This window comes from Jaculus jaculus, chromosome 19, assembly GCF_020740685.1.
Source record: "Jaculus jaculus isolate mJacJac1 chromosome 19, mJacJac1.mat.Y.cur, whole genome shotgun sequence".
Lineage (NCBI taxonomy): Eukaryota > Metazoa > Chordata > Mammalia > Rodentia > Dipodidae > Jaculus > Jaculus jaculus.
This window is the reverse complement of record NC_059120.1, coordinates 32,450,781-32,470,961: the sequence shown is the minus strand read 5'-3', so window position 1 is coordinate 32,470,961 and position 20,181 is coordinate 32,450,781. Positions and strand designations below refer to the sequence as shown.

At 43.2% G+C, this 20,181-nt stretch overlaps 1 protein-coding gene across 1 annotated transcript in view; it reads right to left on the bottom strand.

Annotated features, from left to right (window-relative positions):
• Tbx15 (T-box transcription factor 15) overlaps positions 1-19,950 on the bottom strand; it is a 132,727-nt gene extending 112,777 nt beyond the window's left edge. Inside the window, exon 1 of the mRNA XM_004667510.3 lies at positions 19,746-19,950. Coding sequence (XP_004667567.1) covers positions 19,746-19,950 — 205 coding nt within the window. The remainder of the gene's footprint in view (positions 1-19,745) is intronic.
• Between the last annotated feature and the right edge of the window lie 231 nt (positions 19,951-20,181).

The window sequence follows — 20,181 nt, the reverse complement described above, 5'->3', positions numbered from 1 at the left end:
GTATGGTGGAATCCACCAAGTTACTAAGACACTTAAACATTTCTAGAGTATGTTGTATATTAATCATGAAGGACTAGTAAATGCATCTAGAAGTATCTTCTTGACTCAGAATTTTAAAAGTTCAACTAGAGAAAGATAGACTCAGTCATTCTGATTGCTCATAATGGAATGCAAAGAAAATTTTTTCCCATTGGAAGCTCAGTACATGAACTGCCCCAGCTCTGTCTCAACACTTTGGAAGCTTCATGCTCCATTTATCACAGACTATCTTCACTCTGTAGGCTTAAAATGTGGCAATGGCTGAAAGCCACTAGCGCTACAGAATTCACAGTGACATTGGGTTAGACCCAGTCATTTACTGCTGATGTGGACATAGAAGCTAAGAACTCAAACAAATCAAATGTGGACCTTTATCTTCTATAGCAAGCTCCAGTTTCAAACAGAGAGAAAGCAGATTAGAAGACAAAAAGGACAAGTAGAAATAGCATAGTAAGATTATTTGCCTCCTTGATCATCTGACTCAGGTCCAGAACAATACTAAGTAGTTTATATATAATTGGACCAAAAACTGCCTTGCCCTTTATCTATCTCTGTCCCTGGCCCTACATGACAGAGCTGTTTCTGATATGCCTTTTCAAAGAGCTGCCTCATGTCCCTCAGCCCTCTTGCTGGCCCAGAAATCACCTTGTATCCTTTTGTTGTTGTTTCAGGGGTTGGTGTATTCTTTTTCTTCTAACAACCTGCCTTCTCCCCATCATGAGACGGTGCCCTAAGCTGGGGCCTCCTGTCAGTTCATTCACATATTCTCCAATACTCATGGAAGAAAAACAAAGTAATTCTATCATAATGCTTTATTTTAACCTAACTCTGCTTTCTCAAACAAATATATAAAATCTATCTTTCATTTGGAGATGTTTGTTGCATTTCTATTTAACACTGGAATTTTTCAAAATTCTTATTCCATTTCTTTTCCCCAGTGACAAAAAGAAAACAGAAATTGCTATGGATATACAACCTGAAACCTATAAGGAATGGTGGGTCAAAGATACTCCTATAAATAAATCATACCTCAAATTAGCACCTCTTCAGGCAAGAACTCCATAAAAAAATTCCTCCATGAGAGATCACTCAGTAATTTCTATCTATAAAAATGTCTTGCTAAGCCAGGTGTGATGGTGCACGCCTTTAATCCCAGCACTTGGGAAGCAGAGGTAGAAAGATTGCAGTGAGTTCGAGACCACCCTGAGACCACAGAGTGGATTCCAGGTCAGCATGAGCTTGAGTGAAACCCCACCTGGAAAAAAAATGTCTTGCTAAGAGTACAGTTAACGTTTTCTTCTTACTTAAATCCAATTTTTTCATTCCCATTACAGATAGAGACAACAAAGTACAAAGAAAGCTACTAATGCATCTATGATTATGCCTAGACCAGCAGATATCACATGCTGGGCCTCCAGGACCATCTCAAAACCAGGTCATCCTGAGAGTAGCTATATTTGTTACCAAACCCATCATCAAAGTTTGGCAAGTACTGATTCCACCAAGGAATGGCCACTGAATGAGTAGGACAGTGTTCTCCAAGGTTTTCCAGTCAAGGTGGGACTTGTAAAATAAGTATACCTTCCAAAAATTTACAATTCAAAAGGAAAAATGTGTTAAATGTCAAAACAAGGTACAAAATATTAATTTTAAGCTGGGGTTGTTTGATTGATTGATTGATTTTTTGCATTTTGAAGATAATATCTCACTTCATAACCCAAGCTGGACTCAAACTCATGATCCTCCTGTGTTAATCACCTGAGTGCTATAAAATATTAACTTTTATTTATAGGCTCCTACTTTACTCCTTCTCCTATGACCACTAGGACCAGTTCTACAATGTAGCAAAGTTCAGGGGAAAGCAGAATGTACATATGTATTTACATGAGCACAAAGATGACCACAGATCAGAAGCCACCAAAGCCACCATCTCCCTGAGTACAAGCATCAACTGTCTAAGAGTCTAAGTTAATACCAGTCTAATGTGCAGCCTGAAAAATTACATGAAAACAAAGACCTCATATATAATTATATGAAGCCTTGCTCAGAAATTACCTAATCAAATAATCTGGTGAAGACCTTTGCAAAAAAGTATCTTTCTATAGTCAAAGGGGAATGCCCATATTTGTTTGATCTTAGTTACCATTTTGAGAACTACATGTTATCTACCTGGGGCCACTTGTCATCATTAAACCACAGTAGCATTCTGGTATAATGCAAAGAAGAAATCATGCAGATTCCTCTAAAAGAGGATCTCCCTATATAAGACTCAAGTGAAGATAAAGTTGATAGCATCCAAGAAAACTCACCCACTATGGTAATACTGGCATATGTGACCTCTGTATAGGCATGTGTCATCTTCTGAACCTATCAGACCTTTGGTTTAAACATCATGTCAATCAACATTCATATCAAATTGTCCTTTTACTGTCACATTGGTGCTTAAGATGTGACTTGAAAGTTCGATAAACTGGTATGGCATGGTGACACATACCTTTAATCCCAGAACATGGGAGGTTGAGGTAGGAGATCACTGTGAGTTCAAGACCAGCCTGAGAATAATTCCAAGGCAATCTGGGCTACAGTGAGACCCTACCTCAAAAATCCAAAAAGAAATGGAAAAAAGAAAACTGGTTAAACTTTAAACTTTCTTCAGAAAGACTTTTATTGTTACAGCAAGGGACATGTGTTCCAAAGAAAAACAGATGCAAGAGAATTCCCATGAAAGTGAGGCATCCCAGGAGGTAGGCTGGACTATGAGCATGGCAGCAATGCAGATACAGTGAGGAGGGTAGTGTCCAATTTTCTCCAAATGCTTTCATATGCAGACATTAATGATTCTCCAAGTTTTCTCATTCACCAACAGTATAATTAGGAGCAAGAATAAGAGAGATTGCTTAGTGGTTACAGCACTTGTCTGCGAAGCCTAAGGACTCAGGTTTGATTTGCTAGTACCCATGTAAGCCAGATGAACAAAGTGGTACATGTGTCTGGGAGTTGGTCTGCAGTGGCTAGAGGCCCTGGCATGCCCATTCTCTCTGTATATCTGCCACTTTCTCTCTAAAATAAACAAATAAAATATTTTTTAAAGTTGATATTTTGAGCACTCTCTATGATCCAGGCTTGACACCTCACTTAATTCTCACAACAACCCTGTAGTAGGTATTACTACTCTCATCTTACGTAAGTGAGGCAAAGAGTGAACAAGTCACTTGCCCAAAACCACACAACTAGAATTAGTTTCAAGTCATATCCCTGTGACCCCCACCCTTATTTTTCTGCTGTGCAGTGCTGTCCCCTTGACCTTTGTGTTAATTTTCGGTCACTTTGACAAAATGTCTAAGACAATCAATTTAAAAGAGAAAGTTATTTTGGCTCAAAATTTTAGAGTTCTTGGTTACCTGGCTCAATTGTTTCTGGGCCTATGGTGAAGCAACACATGGTATCAGTGAAGGCATGACAAAGGAAAGCTGGTTACTGCAGAGTGACCATAGAGCAGAGAGAGAAAGGAAATAGCAAAAGCCCTTCAAGGTCATGCCCCAACGACCTAACTTCCTCCAACTAGGCTCCACTTCCTAAAAGTTATACCACATCCTAGTAGTCCCACAGGATTGTGACCAAGCCCTTCCCTCCATCATAACACACCTTCTGGCTTAGTTTCCCACACCAATGAGTGTCTTTTGCTTTTAGGGTATGAAGAGATGTTTACTTTCAAGAACATTTCAAACTCATCTCCCAACAGAGGTTCCAATGTGCAATAGGGCTAGAATGGTAATAAAAAGCCTTCAAAATCTAGACACAAATCTGAACAAAAGCCCCTCAAAAGTCTGTTCCTATGCACATGCCCAAAATTTGCCCTTTTTATAATGTAGATATTTCATTCTCAATACTCACTAGTAATGAGCCACACAGCTGTGGAGGCCTAAAAATTTGGGCAGGAAAACAGGCACAGAAAAAATGTAGACAAGCCCCTAGGAAAAATGTTAACATCCAGAACTAATTCACCCACACAGGCTGGGAAGTGTTACACACAGCTCTCCATAACACCCCTCGTCACCTCAGCCCCACACACACACACACACGCACACATACACACACATGCACACCCACTCGAGGCTCAGTTTATATTTGTTTCCTTACAGCAATCAGATTGGCCTGTACCTACAGAAAATGCCTCAAGCCTTTTGCAATACCTACCACCCAGTCAAAATATCACAGCAATGTCTTAAATCTGTAATGTAATCTGCATAGTGAACAGTTATACCAGATGGTATTTAATGTCCCAGGATTGATGCTGGTCATGCATCCAGTGCTGTAAATGCTGAAGGGAAAATGATGTGGCCAATGCTGGGCTGATGGCATATCTTGTATAATCTACATTTGTAATTGGACATATCTCATGGATAGAATCCAGTAACAAATGACAACTGCAGTATCCTTCTTATCATTGGACAAACTCTACATTTCAAGAGTTTGTCTCCATTTCCATGGAAAAGGAAATGGGCCCATGGCCTCATATGCTTCTGTGCCTGCAAGAGCATACTAAATCTCATCAACCAGTTGCCTGTATGGACTAGTGCTGAAAATGACAGAAAACAGACAAATGGACTTTACATCTTCTGTGTAGGGATTGTAAAAGCCACTTTTCCATTACTGAGGCCAACAGACAGGAATATATTAGGCTGTACAATTAAATATCCAAGGCACACATGAATGGGAGAAGAAATCTACACATGGAAATCAGGGTGGCAAACTGGTGTGGATTTTCTCCAGATCCCTGCTGGAGACATCAGACTTCCGAAGAGAGAACAGATAATTGGTGTGGGAGGGAAAGTGATGGAAAGACAGGTGGACAAAAGGAATAAGAAAACAAACTTGTGATTAAGTTCCCTGCAACTCACTGCTGGCATTGCATCCACTTATAGCAGTAAAAAAGAAATGAAGCATGATTGTAAGCGTATATTAGAGTGACAGATTTATTCAAACAGTGGATTCCATACCAAACAAGACTGCTCTAAACAGAGCTGTTAACAGACACAGGAGTCAGAGCAGTCACTGAGAGGTTAAAACTAAAGCCAGGGAAGAACGGTTGTTCTTACAGTGGGTCCTCAAGGCAGTTTCCTAATCCTGAAGCATTAAAAAGAAGCCACTGTGGAAATCAGAATCTCTTCCTTCGTAAATTCAATCCATGGCATAGGGATTTCAGCTGTGATTACAGAATTTGGAAAACAAAATGAACAGTACTTAGAAATGCAGGAATTGCCCTTCACTGCAACTGATATGTTTCTAAGCTGTTCCATTTTGAATCGATTACCAATAAGATTCCATCCTCTGTGACTACAGATGGAATGAGTAGAACAGAGCAGTTAGTATCCCCTGGACTTTACTACAGAAGGGGACTTGAAAATGAGGAGGTTTTAGCTGCCACTCTTCATACTTGAGATTTCTGTGTATTAAAGTCAAAGAAAAGCAGGACACATTGGGAAAGCTTCACATGTCCCATGTCAAAACTTATCCCTTAGACACTCAATCTAACATTGCTGTCACAGTGGAACCCTCTATCAATATGTATGGCTAAAGTCAACATTAGATGGGGGATCATTTAAAAAGTAAAGAGACCCAGAAACTGTAAATAAACTCATGTTTATAATTTAATAATTTCTTTTGGGGGGTATAGCACTTAAGAATCATTTACAGTGGAGGCAATGTAGAATAGGCATTAGTAACACTAGCTCAGGATCTATACAAGACTGCATTCAAATTCTGGCTAAGTTACTTAAAGTGAACTGGAACTGTGTAATTGTGGGTATGATATTTAATCTGGTAATCCTCATTTCATGCCTTGTAAAATGGGGAAACAATTACCTTCTCTGAAGACTAGTGGGTGAATGTAATGAGAGAATGTGAATAAAACCATCAACACAGTGTGCTATAGAGTGTACCCTCAGTCCATAAAGGTACTGTTAGTTACATCATGGACATACTGAGCTAACATTCTGCCCTTTAGGTGGGAAAAGGGTAGGGATATCTGTCTTAAAATAAAATAGAGAGCTGGAGAGATTTCTCAGTGGTTAAGGCACATGCCTGCAAAACCAAAGTACCCAGTTTGATTCCCCAGGACCCACATAAACCAGATGCACAAGGTGGCACATGCATCTGGGGTTTATTTGCAGTGACTAGAGGTCCTGGAGTGCCCATTCTCTCTCTCTCTCTCTCTCTCTCTCTCTCTCTCTCTCTCTCTCTCTCTCTCTCTCCCCCTCCCTCCCTCCCTCCCTCCCTCCCTCCTCTCTATCTGCCTCTTTCTCTCTCTCAAATAAATAAATACTTTTTAAAAGATCAAATAGAGAGCTGGAGAGATGGCTTAGCAATTAAGGCGTTGGCCTGCAAAGACAAAGAATCCAGGTTCAACTCCCCAGGACCCACATAGGCCTGATGCACAAAGAGGTACATGTGTCTGGAGTTCATTTGCAGTAGCTGGAGGTCCTGACATGCCCAGTCTCTATCTGACTCTTTCTCTGTCCTTCTCTCTCTCTAATAAATAAAATGAAAAAAATCTTATATATATATATATTACACACATACACACAGAGAGAGAGAGAGAGAGAGAGAGATCAAATAGAAGCAGCAGTCTTTACTTGGAAGATTGACATCTATCCTACAGCAGGAAACAACAGCCCTCCTTCCTTCAGAAGCAGGACCTGAGCATCTCTGGGCTGAATAAAGAACACTCAAGAAGAGATCCCTTCTCTCTTATTCTAAAAGAAATAACATAAAGATCTAGGATGTAAATAATACACAGTAATGTTGCAGTCAAGTTCGCATTGCTGGTAGAAATCACCCAACTAAGAGTACCTTGTGGGAAAAAGAAGTTTATTTTGGCTTATAGGCTCAAGGGGAAGCTCCACGATGGCAGGAGAAAACGATGGCATGAGCAGAGGATGGACATCACTCCCTGGCCAACATAAAGTGGACAACAGCAACAGAAGAGTGTGCCAAACACTGGTAAGGAGAAATTGGCTATAACATCCATAAGCCCGCCCCCAACAATACACTGCCTCCAAGAAGCATTAATTCTCAAATCTCCATCAGCTGCGAACCTAGAATTCAGAACAACTAAGTTTATTGGGGACATTTGAATTGAATCAAACCACCACATTCCACCCTGACCCCGTAGACTAATATGCATACATGATGTAAGATACAATGCACTCAGTCCAACTTTAAAAGTCCCCATAGATTTTATCAATTTTATAGTTCAAACACCTCCGTAGTCCAAGATCTTTTAACTGAGCCATTATATCAAAAACTTCCCCCAAAACCCATAATGGCACAGAATAAACATTTACACCACAAAAGGTGGCATCAGGCATAGCAAAGAATATTCAATCAGGGCTGGAGAGACCCACGTTAGCCAGATGCACAAGGGGGCACACGCATGTGGAGTTCGTTTGCAGTGGCTAGAAGCCCTGGCGTGCCCATTCTCTCCATCTATCTGCTTCTTTCTCTCTCTGTCACTCTCAACTAAATAAATAAAAATGACAAAAAAATTATTTTAAAAAAGAATATTCAGTCAATATAAGATTTAAAACAACCAGGGCAAACATCAAAGTCTGTAGCTTCAAGTCCAACAACTCTAGTCAGAGACAAATCTCCAAGTCTCTGGACTTCCAATTCTGCCCCTCCAGCTAGGCTACTCACAGTCCTGGAAAACTTCATCGGGGCTGGCAGCTTTCCTTAGCAGCCATCTTGTGGTCCAGGCATCTTCAATGGGTCTCCACTGCAATCTACAGTTTATCCTCACGGCCCCAGAGGGTCTCCATGCAGGCATCCAGCAAACCTGCTTCACACTGCCCATGGCCATTTCCAAAACACAAGACAGTATTGTAAACTCAATGACCCTTTCTTTCCTGCATTTCTTATACTCCACAATACTACGTAGGATTCCAATTTGTTAATCCAGGGGGTAATAAAGCAGACTTTGAAGAACAGAACATTCTTTGAGCACTCAGACCCCTTCAAAAGAGTGTGCATTCTTCCTATTGCCCCAGAACAGGTCAGCTAGCCAATCTCAAAGGTTATAATCTCTCAATTGTAGCTGAATGGGCAGCAGTTTACCCAAAGATTTTTTTTTTTTCTATGCCATATCCCTCTGCTCACACTAGTTCATTTCTACTCAAAGCAACCCTGCACAACTTCTCAGGACATGGGCAAAACAGCCACCTTCTCACAGAAACTGCTGGCCCAGTCCAAGCAAAGCTCTTTTTCACCCTCATAAGTCAAACCTCACAGTCCATTACTGCATTCAGGTCTTTCAACTCTTTCAACTTTCAACTCAGAATAGTCCATGAGGCTATATTTACAGCACTGCAAGGTGTCTCTTAGGCCAAGGTTTCAAATTCTTCCACATTCCTCTTAAAAATCAGCTCCAAAAGGCCAAAGATACACAGTCAGGATTCTAGCAGCAATCCCACTCCTTGGTACCACTTTACTCTTGCAGTCAGGTTCCCATTGCTGGTAGAAATCACCCAACCAAGAGCAGCTTGTGTGAAAAAAAAGGTGTATTTTGGCTTACAGGCTCGAGGGGGAAGTTCCATGATGGCAGGGAAAACGACAGCATGAGCAGAGGGTGGACATCACTCCCTGGCCAACATAAGGTGGACCATAGCAACAGGAGAGTGTGCCAAACACTGGCATGGGGAAACTGGCTATAACAACCATAAGCCCGCCTCCAACAATACACTGCCTCCAGAAGGCATTAATTCCCAAATCTCCATCAGCTGGGAACCTAGAATTCAGAACAACTAAGTTTATGGGGGACACCTGAATCAAACCACCACAAGTAAATATATAAAAATATAAAGATCTAGGATGTAACAATATCTTAAAAAGTAGCAAATGGCTAACTCCAGGACTGTGTTCGATAGAAAAAAGAAAACTAGATGGACAGATATGGCTCTAATATGCGTTGGGCCCCCTGCTGCTTCTCTAAATATTTCCTAAGCTCTCCTTCCATCGCCTTCACCTATTCAGCTTGTCCTTTAAATTGATTTTGCACTCTCTCTCTCTCTCATCTTTTTTTTTGTTTATTTTTTATTTATTTATTTGAAAGTGATAGAGAGAGAAAGAGGCAGATAAGTAGAGAGAAAATGGATGGGCCAAGACATCCAACCACTGCAAACACACTCCAGATGCATGTGCCACCTTGTGCATCTGGCTCACATGGGTCCTGAGGAATCGAGCCTTGAACCTGGGTCCTTAGGCTTCACAGGCAAGTGCTTAACCACTAAGCCATCTCTCCAGCCCCTCTCTCTCTCATCTTTTAACTTAATAATTAACCACACAAACTAATCTTAATTTACTGCAGCTTCAACAAATTAGTCCAACTGACTAATTTTTCCCATAATTCTGGAGTTCCATCAGAATATAACTTTACAAAGAAAGAGGAGGTCTTCCTATTTCCCATCTGGAAAAGGCTGACCTTTTCAGGACTTCTGGGCTCTAGGACCTAACCAAAAGGAAATCCTACATGTGCTGTTCCAAACAGGCCTGTCTGTCCTCTCAGAGTAGAGATGTTGGGGAGCTGGTAAATCTGAGTTACCCCAGCCCCTCCTTCTGCTGATTGCCTTGTTCTACCTTAAGCCAGACATATATCTCCATCCTTGGAGAACTTCCTATCCTCCCTGCCTCCCTTCTACCATCCCTCAAAAGCCTACTTGAGTTCTGGCCCCTTGTCTCCATGGAATCTTGAATAGCAACATCTCTCTAAACTTCTCTTGACTTCATGAGCCACACATACTCAAATGCTGTACTGTTTCTAACCATAGGCATAAACAGTGAGAATCCCACTATGCATCCCAAACATTCCACTTAAAGCAAAAGTGTGGGGAAAGTGGGGTGGGATGGAGAGATGGCACAGAAGTTAAAGATGCTTGCTTGCAAAGCCTTCTGGTCTAGGTTTTGCCAGTACCCATATAAAGTAATACACACAAAGTAGTGCATGTGTCTAGAATTTGTTCTCCCCTCCTGTCAAATAAATAAATATCTATTTTTTTAAAGAAGGGGGAAAGGAACATTATTACCTGTAGTAATAACTTGTAGTAATTTCTTACCCAAAGTGATCACCATCAATTCAATTGAGAGGAAGCCTGACACTAAATCCTTTCTTCCTATGTTGCACTATCTCATCTGATCCTAATATCAAGCATTTTATGACATATTTATTATTTCTATTTCATAGATGCAAAAATTAAGGTTAAGAAAGATTAAGTTTCTCAAGGTCATACAACTAGGAAGTTTCAGAAGCAGTGTAACCACAGAGAGCTACTATATAATTGATAGTCATTCCAACAAACAGAAATAATAATAAGAGTAACTCTCTAAAAATGTTTGATATGTAATTAATTAGAATACATACATGTAAGTGTGCAAAAATGTGTATGCTTGTATGCATGGTATATAAGCTTAGCACAATGGCTGACACAGTATATGTTGAATAAATGTTAGTTTTTATTGTTTGTATTGTGCTATGAATATAACTATATTTTTTATTTACTAAGTGCCAGACAGTTATCCTATGCTTTAAAGAAACAAAAATGGGGCTGGAGAGATGGCTTAGCGGTTAAGCGCTTGGCCTGTGAAGCCTAAGGACCCCGGTTCAAGGCTCGGTTCCCCAGGTCCCACGTTAGCCAGATGCACAAGGGGGCGCACGCGTCTGGAGTTCGTTTGCAGTGGCTGGAAGCCCTGGCGCGCCCATTCTCTCTCTCTTTCTCTCTGCCTCTTTCTGTCTGTCTCTCTCTAATAAATAAATAAATAAAAATGTTTAAAAAAAGAAACAAAAATGAGAGCCAGGCATGTTTGTGCACGCCTTTAACCAGCACTCGGGAGGCAGAGGTAGGAGGATCACCGTGAGTTCAAGGCCACCCTGAGACTATATAGTGAATTCCAGGTTAGCCTGAGCTACAGTGAGACCCTACCGCAGGGAAAAAAAAAAGAAAGAGAGAAACAAAAATTAAACAATGTTCCTGCCCTACAGCTGTTTATAGAGTATTAGTAAGAGAACGGCTAGTAAATCCAGCACTCCATGATTACAGTAATCTACACAGGGTCTGTGCAAAACAAGGTCATCAGATGAGGGTGGGGAGTCACCACTAAGGTACAGCAGTGTGAGGAAACACAGCCTCATAAGATAGAAATATGAGAAAGCCTCCTAGTGTGTGCTGGGCCTAGTTTTGCCTCTGACCCTGCCCTCAAGTTCAGCTGCTATGAATAGAGGTCTTGAATGCTAAACTGTCTTCTGATCTATCTTGTTGACAAGCGTTTTGCCTGTTACTAAGCCATCCTCTTAGCATTCTCACATCTTTGCCAGATCAAGATCTCAGCTTAGCAAGCTAGACATGGAAAATAGTTACTAGTGCTTTCCATGGGGATCAAATAGTAATGGGTGGGGGAGGGACAAGAGGTGGTTTTTTTGGCACACCAGTTCAATTTACCAATGATCAAGTGACTTCTCTCAATCTTTATTTTTCAATTATGTGGTTTACTGGTTACTTCTGTGAAAGACACAGAAAATGATCAAATGTATAAGTCACTTGCATATCCTTCGACTGATTAATGCCATACAGACTTTGAGGCATTATTCTCACAGGTAACAACAGGTTACATAAAACACAAAGGTCTTCTAAACATGTGATATTAATAGAAATCTTTTTCAAGAGTTTTATAAAAGCTCTTAATTTTAACTCTAAAAATGTTTTTAGGGGTCTTGAGTTGTCATTATCATTTTGTTCTATAACTGCAGGGAAATTCCTCTCATTCCAACAATATAAGGGATGGATCAAATGATGGCCTAGGTGCTGTAGAAGAAAAACGTTAGCATTTTTTTAAACGAAATGTAATTGGGCTACAGAATCTCACAGAAAAAATGGCTTCAGGTTTCACTTGAGTTCATCCCTCTCACTGCATGATAGAAAATATTTTAAAACATTTTTCAACATCAGGATGCCTGCTTTTATATTCTGGCATTAACATTAATTAATAGTAAAGCTAGCACTAGAATTTAAGCTTCCTAATCATGTGAATCCTACCCTCTTCCTACCAATAGTTCATAGACATAGCATAGAATGAATATGACATAGAGTACGGAAGTGTAGTGAAAGCTTTGTAGTGAAGTCGTTGTGAAAACTCGTAGCCAGATAAGCAAATAAAGTTTCTGAAAAGCTTTAATTCCAGTGTTCTTGTGAAAAGCTTCTCTCTACCTTTGATTTTCAAACTAACGTCTATTTTTTTTCCTGAATACTGCCTTGATACAGCTCTGCCTTTGTTGTACAAAAAAAAAAGGAAGGAAAGAAGGGAGGGAGGGAGTTAATTATTAATTAAGCTTCCAGATTAAGAAAACTGTTTCATCCAGAGAAAGCACTGCTGTGTCCATGAAGGTGCCCCGTTCCCTCTGTAAAAATTAGTTGTTGATTGGAATAAGAATGGAAGCTCTAAGACACTCAGATCCTCTGACTTCAGGCCAAGAAGCCCAAGAGCAGGATGCGCCTGGGTCAGGCCAATAAGGCTGAGCTTCCGGGCGGGCCCTTTCTGCGGACTTCTCACTGCATTTACTCATCTTTACAGAACTCGGTCATTTTCCGTGACTAGTAGTCACTTACCCTACTTTGGAAAGTTGAGTAGGTTCTACTTTAAGAAAATAATGACTTCTCTGCTCTTGATCCGCAGGAAGCGCGTGAAGAACCGACCTCCGGGTCTCTCCGTCCCGCGGGCGGGTGGGCGGCGCGGGGCTCTGAAGGACGCGGTCGGCGCTCACCTCTGCCGGAGGACCGTCGGGCAGCCGAACCAGCGGGACGTCTTTCTTTCAAACAGATTGGCTACAATATTTACTGACCCCAGAATTACCCATTTGGAAATGGTTAGGGATTAAAAGTTCTGCAGGCCGCGAGATTCTTGGTTCCTAATTGCTAATGTTTGAAGTAGGTTTGATTCCTCGGAAATTTGTTCAGGCTGATGAAAGCAAAACCCAGATCGCCCCCGGGCGCGAGGTGTAAGATCCCCGGGTTCCGTTTGTTTTCTTATTTGTTTGGGGGGTCTGATTGGTCCCCCAAAGCCTCCCGCTTCTCCAGGATGTAATTAGAGCGACAAGGAGCACCGATCATCCCCGGAGAGCGACTCCGCGGGTTCAAAGGCTCGGCCGCAGAGCGGGCGCCCGCAGTCCCGGCCCGCGCCGGGGTGGGCGCGGGGAGCCGGAGGGGCGGGGGAAGCGGGACGCTGGGAGGACCCGAGCGGCTCCTGGACCGAAGCCCTCGCAGCCCTGGTCCGACCCGGCCCGGCCCGCCACTCACTCGTGAAGGTCACGCGCGAGCGGGCCTGTCACCCGGAGCGACCCGCTGGGCGGGCTGCGAGGCGTCGGCTGGAGTTGTTTGGACGCGTGCGGCGGAAGCCGACTACTGCGGCGCAAGAGGAGAGAGATGCAGTTAAAAAAGGTGGGAACCCCCCAGACTGGACCTCTTTTCAGGGGCAACGCACATGAAATGCACCGAGTGGTCTTTTTGTATGTTTTCTTCTTCCTATAAAATGTGTGACACGTTTTTGCAAAACATTTGCTTTGAGCTTTTGCGGCTACATCGTAAATATTAGACAAATAGGGGAAACGTTTCTACATTTAGTTTCTGTATTACTAAATTAATTACTCCAGCTCACAATGTTTCTTGCCTTAGTTTTGTAAACCGTAATTATTATCCAGATTTCTTAGGCATTCCCTTCACTTCCTACTTGAAACAAACATGAAATTATTCTTCAGGATTAACAGCACTATTCCGTCCATCCAAAATATAGATGGCATTATTCACAAAATTAAATGACTAATTCACTGAGGAAAGTTTACACTATCGCTTGTTATTGTTATTAGTGTTGCCTTTATAACATTTGAATAGTCTTGTTTTCTGGTATTGCTGTTTGAATTGAGTCAAAATCAGTTGCACTAAAATTTAAATGAAAACACATAGTAAATAGAAGTTTTAAATCTTGAGTTTTCAAATTCTAACTAAAGGTGACAAAATTTTTGCCGTCCCATATGTTGTTAAGGTGGACACACACACACATTTCTTGTTCCGGAAATACTGTGTTATCCCATTCTGATCTAGTGTTTTGTTTCTCAATACCATTCTTGAAATAGTATGCTGGTCACATGCATAAATTTGTAAATTTGAATATTAATACTCACTGTATATCCTTATCTTTAAAGGACAAAACTAGACACTATAGTTTGTTTTGTTTTGTTTTAAAACAGAATCAAAAGTAGTGAAGGAAGTGCTATTTTCACTTGTGGTATCAAATCTCTTACCAGTTTTTGCTCAGCAAAATATCCTGCCTCTAAGTGAGACCATTTAATGGTGCTAAATAAATGCTGATTAGTCTTCTCCAGTTGCTTAACTCCCCCCCTCCCACACACACACACCTCTTCCCATTTCACAGCAGGGCCCACACTACCAACTCTCATTTTCCACCTTGACACTTACTGCAAGGGCCTCACTTAAATTAACTAACGATTATCCTTCCCCAAAGAAGTGTAAACGGACCCTGATTTATAAAATTGCTAACTGCTTTTCTCAGTGCAGACCCCAGTATCTCAATTGTGTGCATATAAAATTCCAGAGTTGCTAAAAACTAGGAAAGTAGAGCAAAAATGAACCACAAGGATGGGAAAAGAAAGGGGGAAATTCCACATTCATCAGTTCCCTGCTTCCCTTTCTTTTCTTGTGAAAAGCATCCCAAAAGATCAAAACTTAAGCCTTGGGTGTGAGAACAGCTTATACAGTATGTATTGAACTATGTAGTCTTTTGAGAATAAATAACCAGCTATGCTTCCAGAATAATCATCAGATCGACTTCTGGCTTTCCGGGAAGGAGAAAACAAAGTGACATTCCTGTCAACTGGTTATCCCTATGGAATTTGCACAGGTCAGTTTTGCTTTTTTTTTTTTTTTAAGTCTGAAACTAACCTGAGAAGGAATTCATGCACAGATTTTTAAAATAACTGTTATCCCACAAAGCCTAGAAAAACAAAGATGTCTACAATCAAGATCTCAAAATTCTTCCCTCACTTTATTATAATAAATAACTGTTATCCCACAAAGCATAAAAAAACAAAGATGTCTACAATCAAGATCTCAAAATTCTTCCCTCACTTTATTATATTATAATTTCTGACAATAGTCCCACTAAAGGGAATCTGGATGGAACATTCCACTTTGTAATAAGAGCAACGAATGCCCTAAGAGAGGCTTGAATGACCACAACTTTTAGAACTTCTGGACTAAAATGTGTTAGTCTTACCAGCCTTGTGGTTTGATATGTAGGATTAATGATGAGGGACGTGTTTCCTTAAAATTCATGTTCGAATGCAAAGAAAATATATCAGATCTTAAGGGAACTTTTAGCTTTGCCCTCAGGTTAGGTTCTTCAAGCCATACTTTACTCCACATATGCTGTATGTTTTAACAATATTTTAAATTAATTTTCTTTCATAATTAAAATGCAGCAATTGAAGTAACTGATAGAATATGGGAGTCTCAAGGAAATGTCAGGGAATCTGTGTCAATATCATTTGTTTGAATTCTACTCCAAAAAATTGAATTCCTTCTCCCTGCATACCCATGAGTTACTCCAAGGACTGCTGTTTCTGGGCATTTCATCTACAAAATCAGTAAACTCAAAGTGGATATCTGGAAACCCTAATACAACGTTTAATCATAATAGTTGGAGTGGGGCTACAGACTATGTGCCAAGGAAAGCCTTTGTTGCCTACTGAGTTTGCATTCAGAAAAGGTTGCTGAGGTGCTGAGTGGGTGATGGAGGCTATGATGGTGAGGCCTGTGAGTGGCTCTCCTGAGCCTGTGGGGGTGACCTATAAGGCATAGTCATTGCACACTCCTTCCCTCTCTATTTGAAGTGGACTGAGTTATAATTACTTCTTACTAGCTCCTCCAAGAGCTCGTATTTTACAGAGAAAGCCTATGTGATGAGACAATACAGTGTCAGCATTACAGAGGGCGTCTACTTTAGCCACTGCCTAACCCACACTCCCAAAAGACTCTTAGCAGACACCCTCAGTGAACAATCTTCTCTAGTAGTTGACAGATTGAGTCCTTACCTCCTCTCTCCTTCACACTGGTCGCTTACCAAAGGGGGTCTTCAAGCCAGACCTGACCTGACAGGCCGGAGCCTTGCAAAATTCAAACAAGGCTCACAAGCCCCTTCGAGGGCGCCTGCGCACGTATCAGGGCAGGTATGCCACAGAGATGAACCAGGCTTGCTAGGACCGCTACTCCAGGCCGAACCTCGGTGCTCTGGCCAACAGTTCTACTCCAACCCATCTGGGCTCCTACTTGGATCCTATTCGACCACATTCTCTCTACTGGCTTCCTACCCTTCCCTCTTTATCTTTTTCTTAAATGTCAATGACGAGCCACTTCCTGTGTTTCACCTTATTGGGAGTGGAGTGGGTAAAGATGTAATGTCACCGTTAAAATCTCAAACAATAAACTGGCAGGTCAATTCATGTGACCATCTGAGCTCAGGAGTTCAGAGGTCACTTAAAAGAAAGCACCTGGAGACAGCCAAGGTTTCTTGGGTTTTGTATGCTCGCGCTCCAGGCCCCTGAGCCCCGGGTCCTCAAGTGAGTCTGCTGTCCAGGCCCACCCGCACCCGCACGCGGCCACCTTCCTGGCCGGGCCTGCGGGTTCTGGAGGACGAAATCCCTCAGCAGAGGGTTTGAATTATTTCTCTCCGCGGGGGACCGGGCCTGGGCCGCACAGCTGAGGATTCGAGCAGGAAACCGGGTGGAGGGAAGATGGGGTCCAGCGCAGATGGCGCCGCCGCGCGCCCGAAATACACTTTCAAGGCCGCGGCCGCCGCAGCTGTTCTGCGGACCGGCTGGAAAGCTTCCCCCGCGGCAGCTCAGCCGGACGCGGGGGTGGGGAGAGAGCGGTGAAGCCTGGCGGCTTCCCCCAAGAAGCCCCGTGCGGGAGAGGACCAGTGGGAGAGAACCTTGTTAGCGTCCTCCAAAGCCCCGTCCGTGGCTCTCGGGCTGAGTGGAAAGTTTTGAAACACACACTGTCCTCTGAGGGATGAGCTAGCTGCCCAGCGCCAAGGCCTAGCTGCTCCCCGCCCCTCAGGTTGGCGCCTACTAAAACCAGCTCTGTCCAGACACAGAAAGAAAAGCAGGCTGGGCAAAAGCAAAAGGCTGCGTCTTGGAATTAAAGTTAAGCATTACAACTTAAGCCTCGTGTTGTCTGAGGATCCTGGCGTTTTTAGGCTTGAGCAGCCTGAGCACAGCGATGTCAATCTGAGAAAGAAGATGGTGAGAAGTAATAAGGTTGCTCTGGGATGGTGTTGCGTGCATATTTGACTCCTCAGAGAAGGAGGCAGTTTTGGCTTATTTGTTTATTTAATTTTCTGCTTTTACCTGTGCTGTTATTGGCCTAAGGCAAACGAGCCACACAGCAACACCCCTGGTCCTAACAAGAAGATTGGTCAGAATTGTGAGGCCCAAAGAATGGTGCCTTGAACAACTCCATACACACGTCTTTAAAAGTGGTCTTGTGTGTGTGTCTTGGGGCTCTATTATTAGAGAAGAAAAGTTAAGTTTACAAACCATCTCCCTCCATCTCTGGTCAACAATTCTGTTATAGCTGGATCCAGAGCAGACAGTTCAAACATCAAGGCTTTACTCTGGAATCCACAGCATCTTCATGCCATGGGCTCCCTTTCCTAGAAAGATATTTTCTCACCCTAAAACCAATAAGGAAGTCTTAAGCCATAGCCAGGGCTCCAACTTTGAGACTCCATCAGAGTTCCACCATGTCTGATCAGCCTGAACCCTGACTTCCCAGAACCCTAGAGTGCTTTCAGGTTTGGTTTTTTCTTCCTGGAATATTTCCCATAAACATATTCATTTTCTGTAATCCAAATGCCCTTTGCTTTTCCTTTTTAAACATGTGATAAAGTACTGGAACAGACCAACTGGCAGTTCCACACCCTGGCTGTTTTGCACAGTGAAATCTTGGCTCTATACTAGGTATATCCCCATCTCAGACAGGCAGAGCTAGTGAACAGTTTTGAGGAATGTTCACCATGTTCATGTCCTTGGAATGGTTTCCTTTCTCTTTACTCTCCTTACTTCTAGTTGAGAACAATGGCAGTAAGAGAAAACTGTGGATTGTGTCCCTAATTTTGAACCCCAAATGTGGGCCCTTTTGAACACAGAACACTAAACAGGCACCCAGAGAAAATAAAACTCTTTCAACAGGACGTCTGCCTTGTCCAAATAAATAAATTTCTTCCCAAATGTCCAGAAAAAAAAATACAAAACCCTCCAAATGGGGAGTTGCCCAAAGGCCTGCAAAAACTTCCACTGACTGTAGAAGGAAGGTTCTAGTGAGACACTGACAAGTTAATTAAGTGAAGAAACAGCCCGGCAAAAGAAGGTCCACACTTTACCCATGGTTCCCTCCCCTGGCTGCCTACACTTGAGCCAGTGAGGCCTGGCCCCCTGAGCAAATGAAGAAAAGCTTGGGTGAACGAAATAAATCTCCTTTTAATTTTCTTTTCATCGACTAATAAAAATAATTCCCCAGCACTAAACCCAAATTCCGGAACGGGCCACAAGAACACGGAGAATTCCTAAAACCCAGTCTCTGCAGGTCTCTTGCTAATCGCGTTATTATTAGCATTGGGAGCATGGAAATTGAACTGTCACTGCCTGGAGAGAAAATGTAAGCGACAGCTGTCCCTCTTTGGGTTTGGCCGGCTTTCCTGCTGGGATCCCCAAGCTCCTGAACTTGCCCAGGCCACTGATCTTTCTCGCGCCCGAGTCTGGATGGGCAGCAGGGGCGCCTCCAGCATCATGTTAGAAATCTAAGTTGAAATTTTGTGAATCTGCTAAACTATGAGTGTTGTTTGTGTGCATGCGCACCAGCGTCGTCTGACGACAGCTGTTCCCCTGGCTGTTTTGCACAGTTGAAATCTTGGCACTTTCTTACAAAACGTTAAGCTGTTCTTCCCATTCCTACGGTTCTGTTAAAATACAGACATAGACTCCCTCCCTGTGTTTCACGTGTTCTGTGCACATGATATGCATAAAATATGTATTTATCAGAGACACAAATTAATTGAAACACCCAAGCGCTCAAATACAGAGATGTGGGCCCTGAGGAGTGACTCAGGGTGTAAGAAAAAGATTCTAATACCCATTCTTGTCTCCACCGGAATAGAGATGTAAGTACACTCTACCATCAAAAAGTTACTTGGGAGAGGGGCCAAATGAGAAAAACAGCATTTCCCAATACAGAAATAGAAATCTCTCACTAGGCTCCCCTACTCTCTGAAGCAAGTTCCAACTCCACTTGTCTCTCTGGACTCGTAGCCAGTGACCGTGCTCTCCACACTCAGAGACTCGAGGCCCTTCAGACTGAGCTGGTCTGCTTGGACCAGAGAAAGGAGTGTGCGAAAGCGGGCCTCCTGCTGTGCTTTGGCCAGCCCCAAATCGGTTCCGGCGAATTTAGGAAGGCTCCCGGCGTTTGCACCAAGAAAAGGAAACCCTTCTCTACAGACCTTCAGCAGACCGGGCCTCCTTCCACACCCGTGGATTATCGGTTAGCGTCCCCGCTCCACCCTGTCCCCTCCGCGGTCAGATCCGACGAACTCACCCACGTGGGGTTCCAGGCCTTGTGTGGCCGGGTCCTCCGGGTCTCCGAGTGGGCCTGCAGGACTCAGTGCCTCCATGGACAGGTCCAGCCCCTTCTCCTCCCAGTCTCGCAGTTTCCGCTTTTTACTGGAGCCGATCAAGGCTTCAACGGAGAAGGCATGCGCTCGCGAGCTCAGGGCGACTGCTGATCTTCTCCGTTCACTCATCTTAGCCGCCCGCAACTCGGCCCCGCTCGCCCCCGCTTCCGCGCCCTCCCGCTCAGAGCGCCCGCCCGTCCTCCCGCCCGGCCCGGGGCCGCAGCGCGGCGCGGCGCGGCGCAGAGGCCGAGGCTGAGCGCGGCGCCGCGGGTGCCCTCGCCTCCCTCGCGGCTCGCCGCCCGCCGCCCGTCGGACCCGCACCCCAACTCCAGCCCCTAGCAACGCGCGCCCCGGACGCCG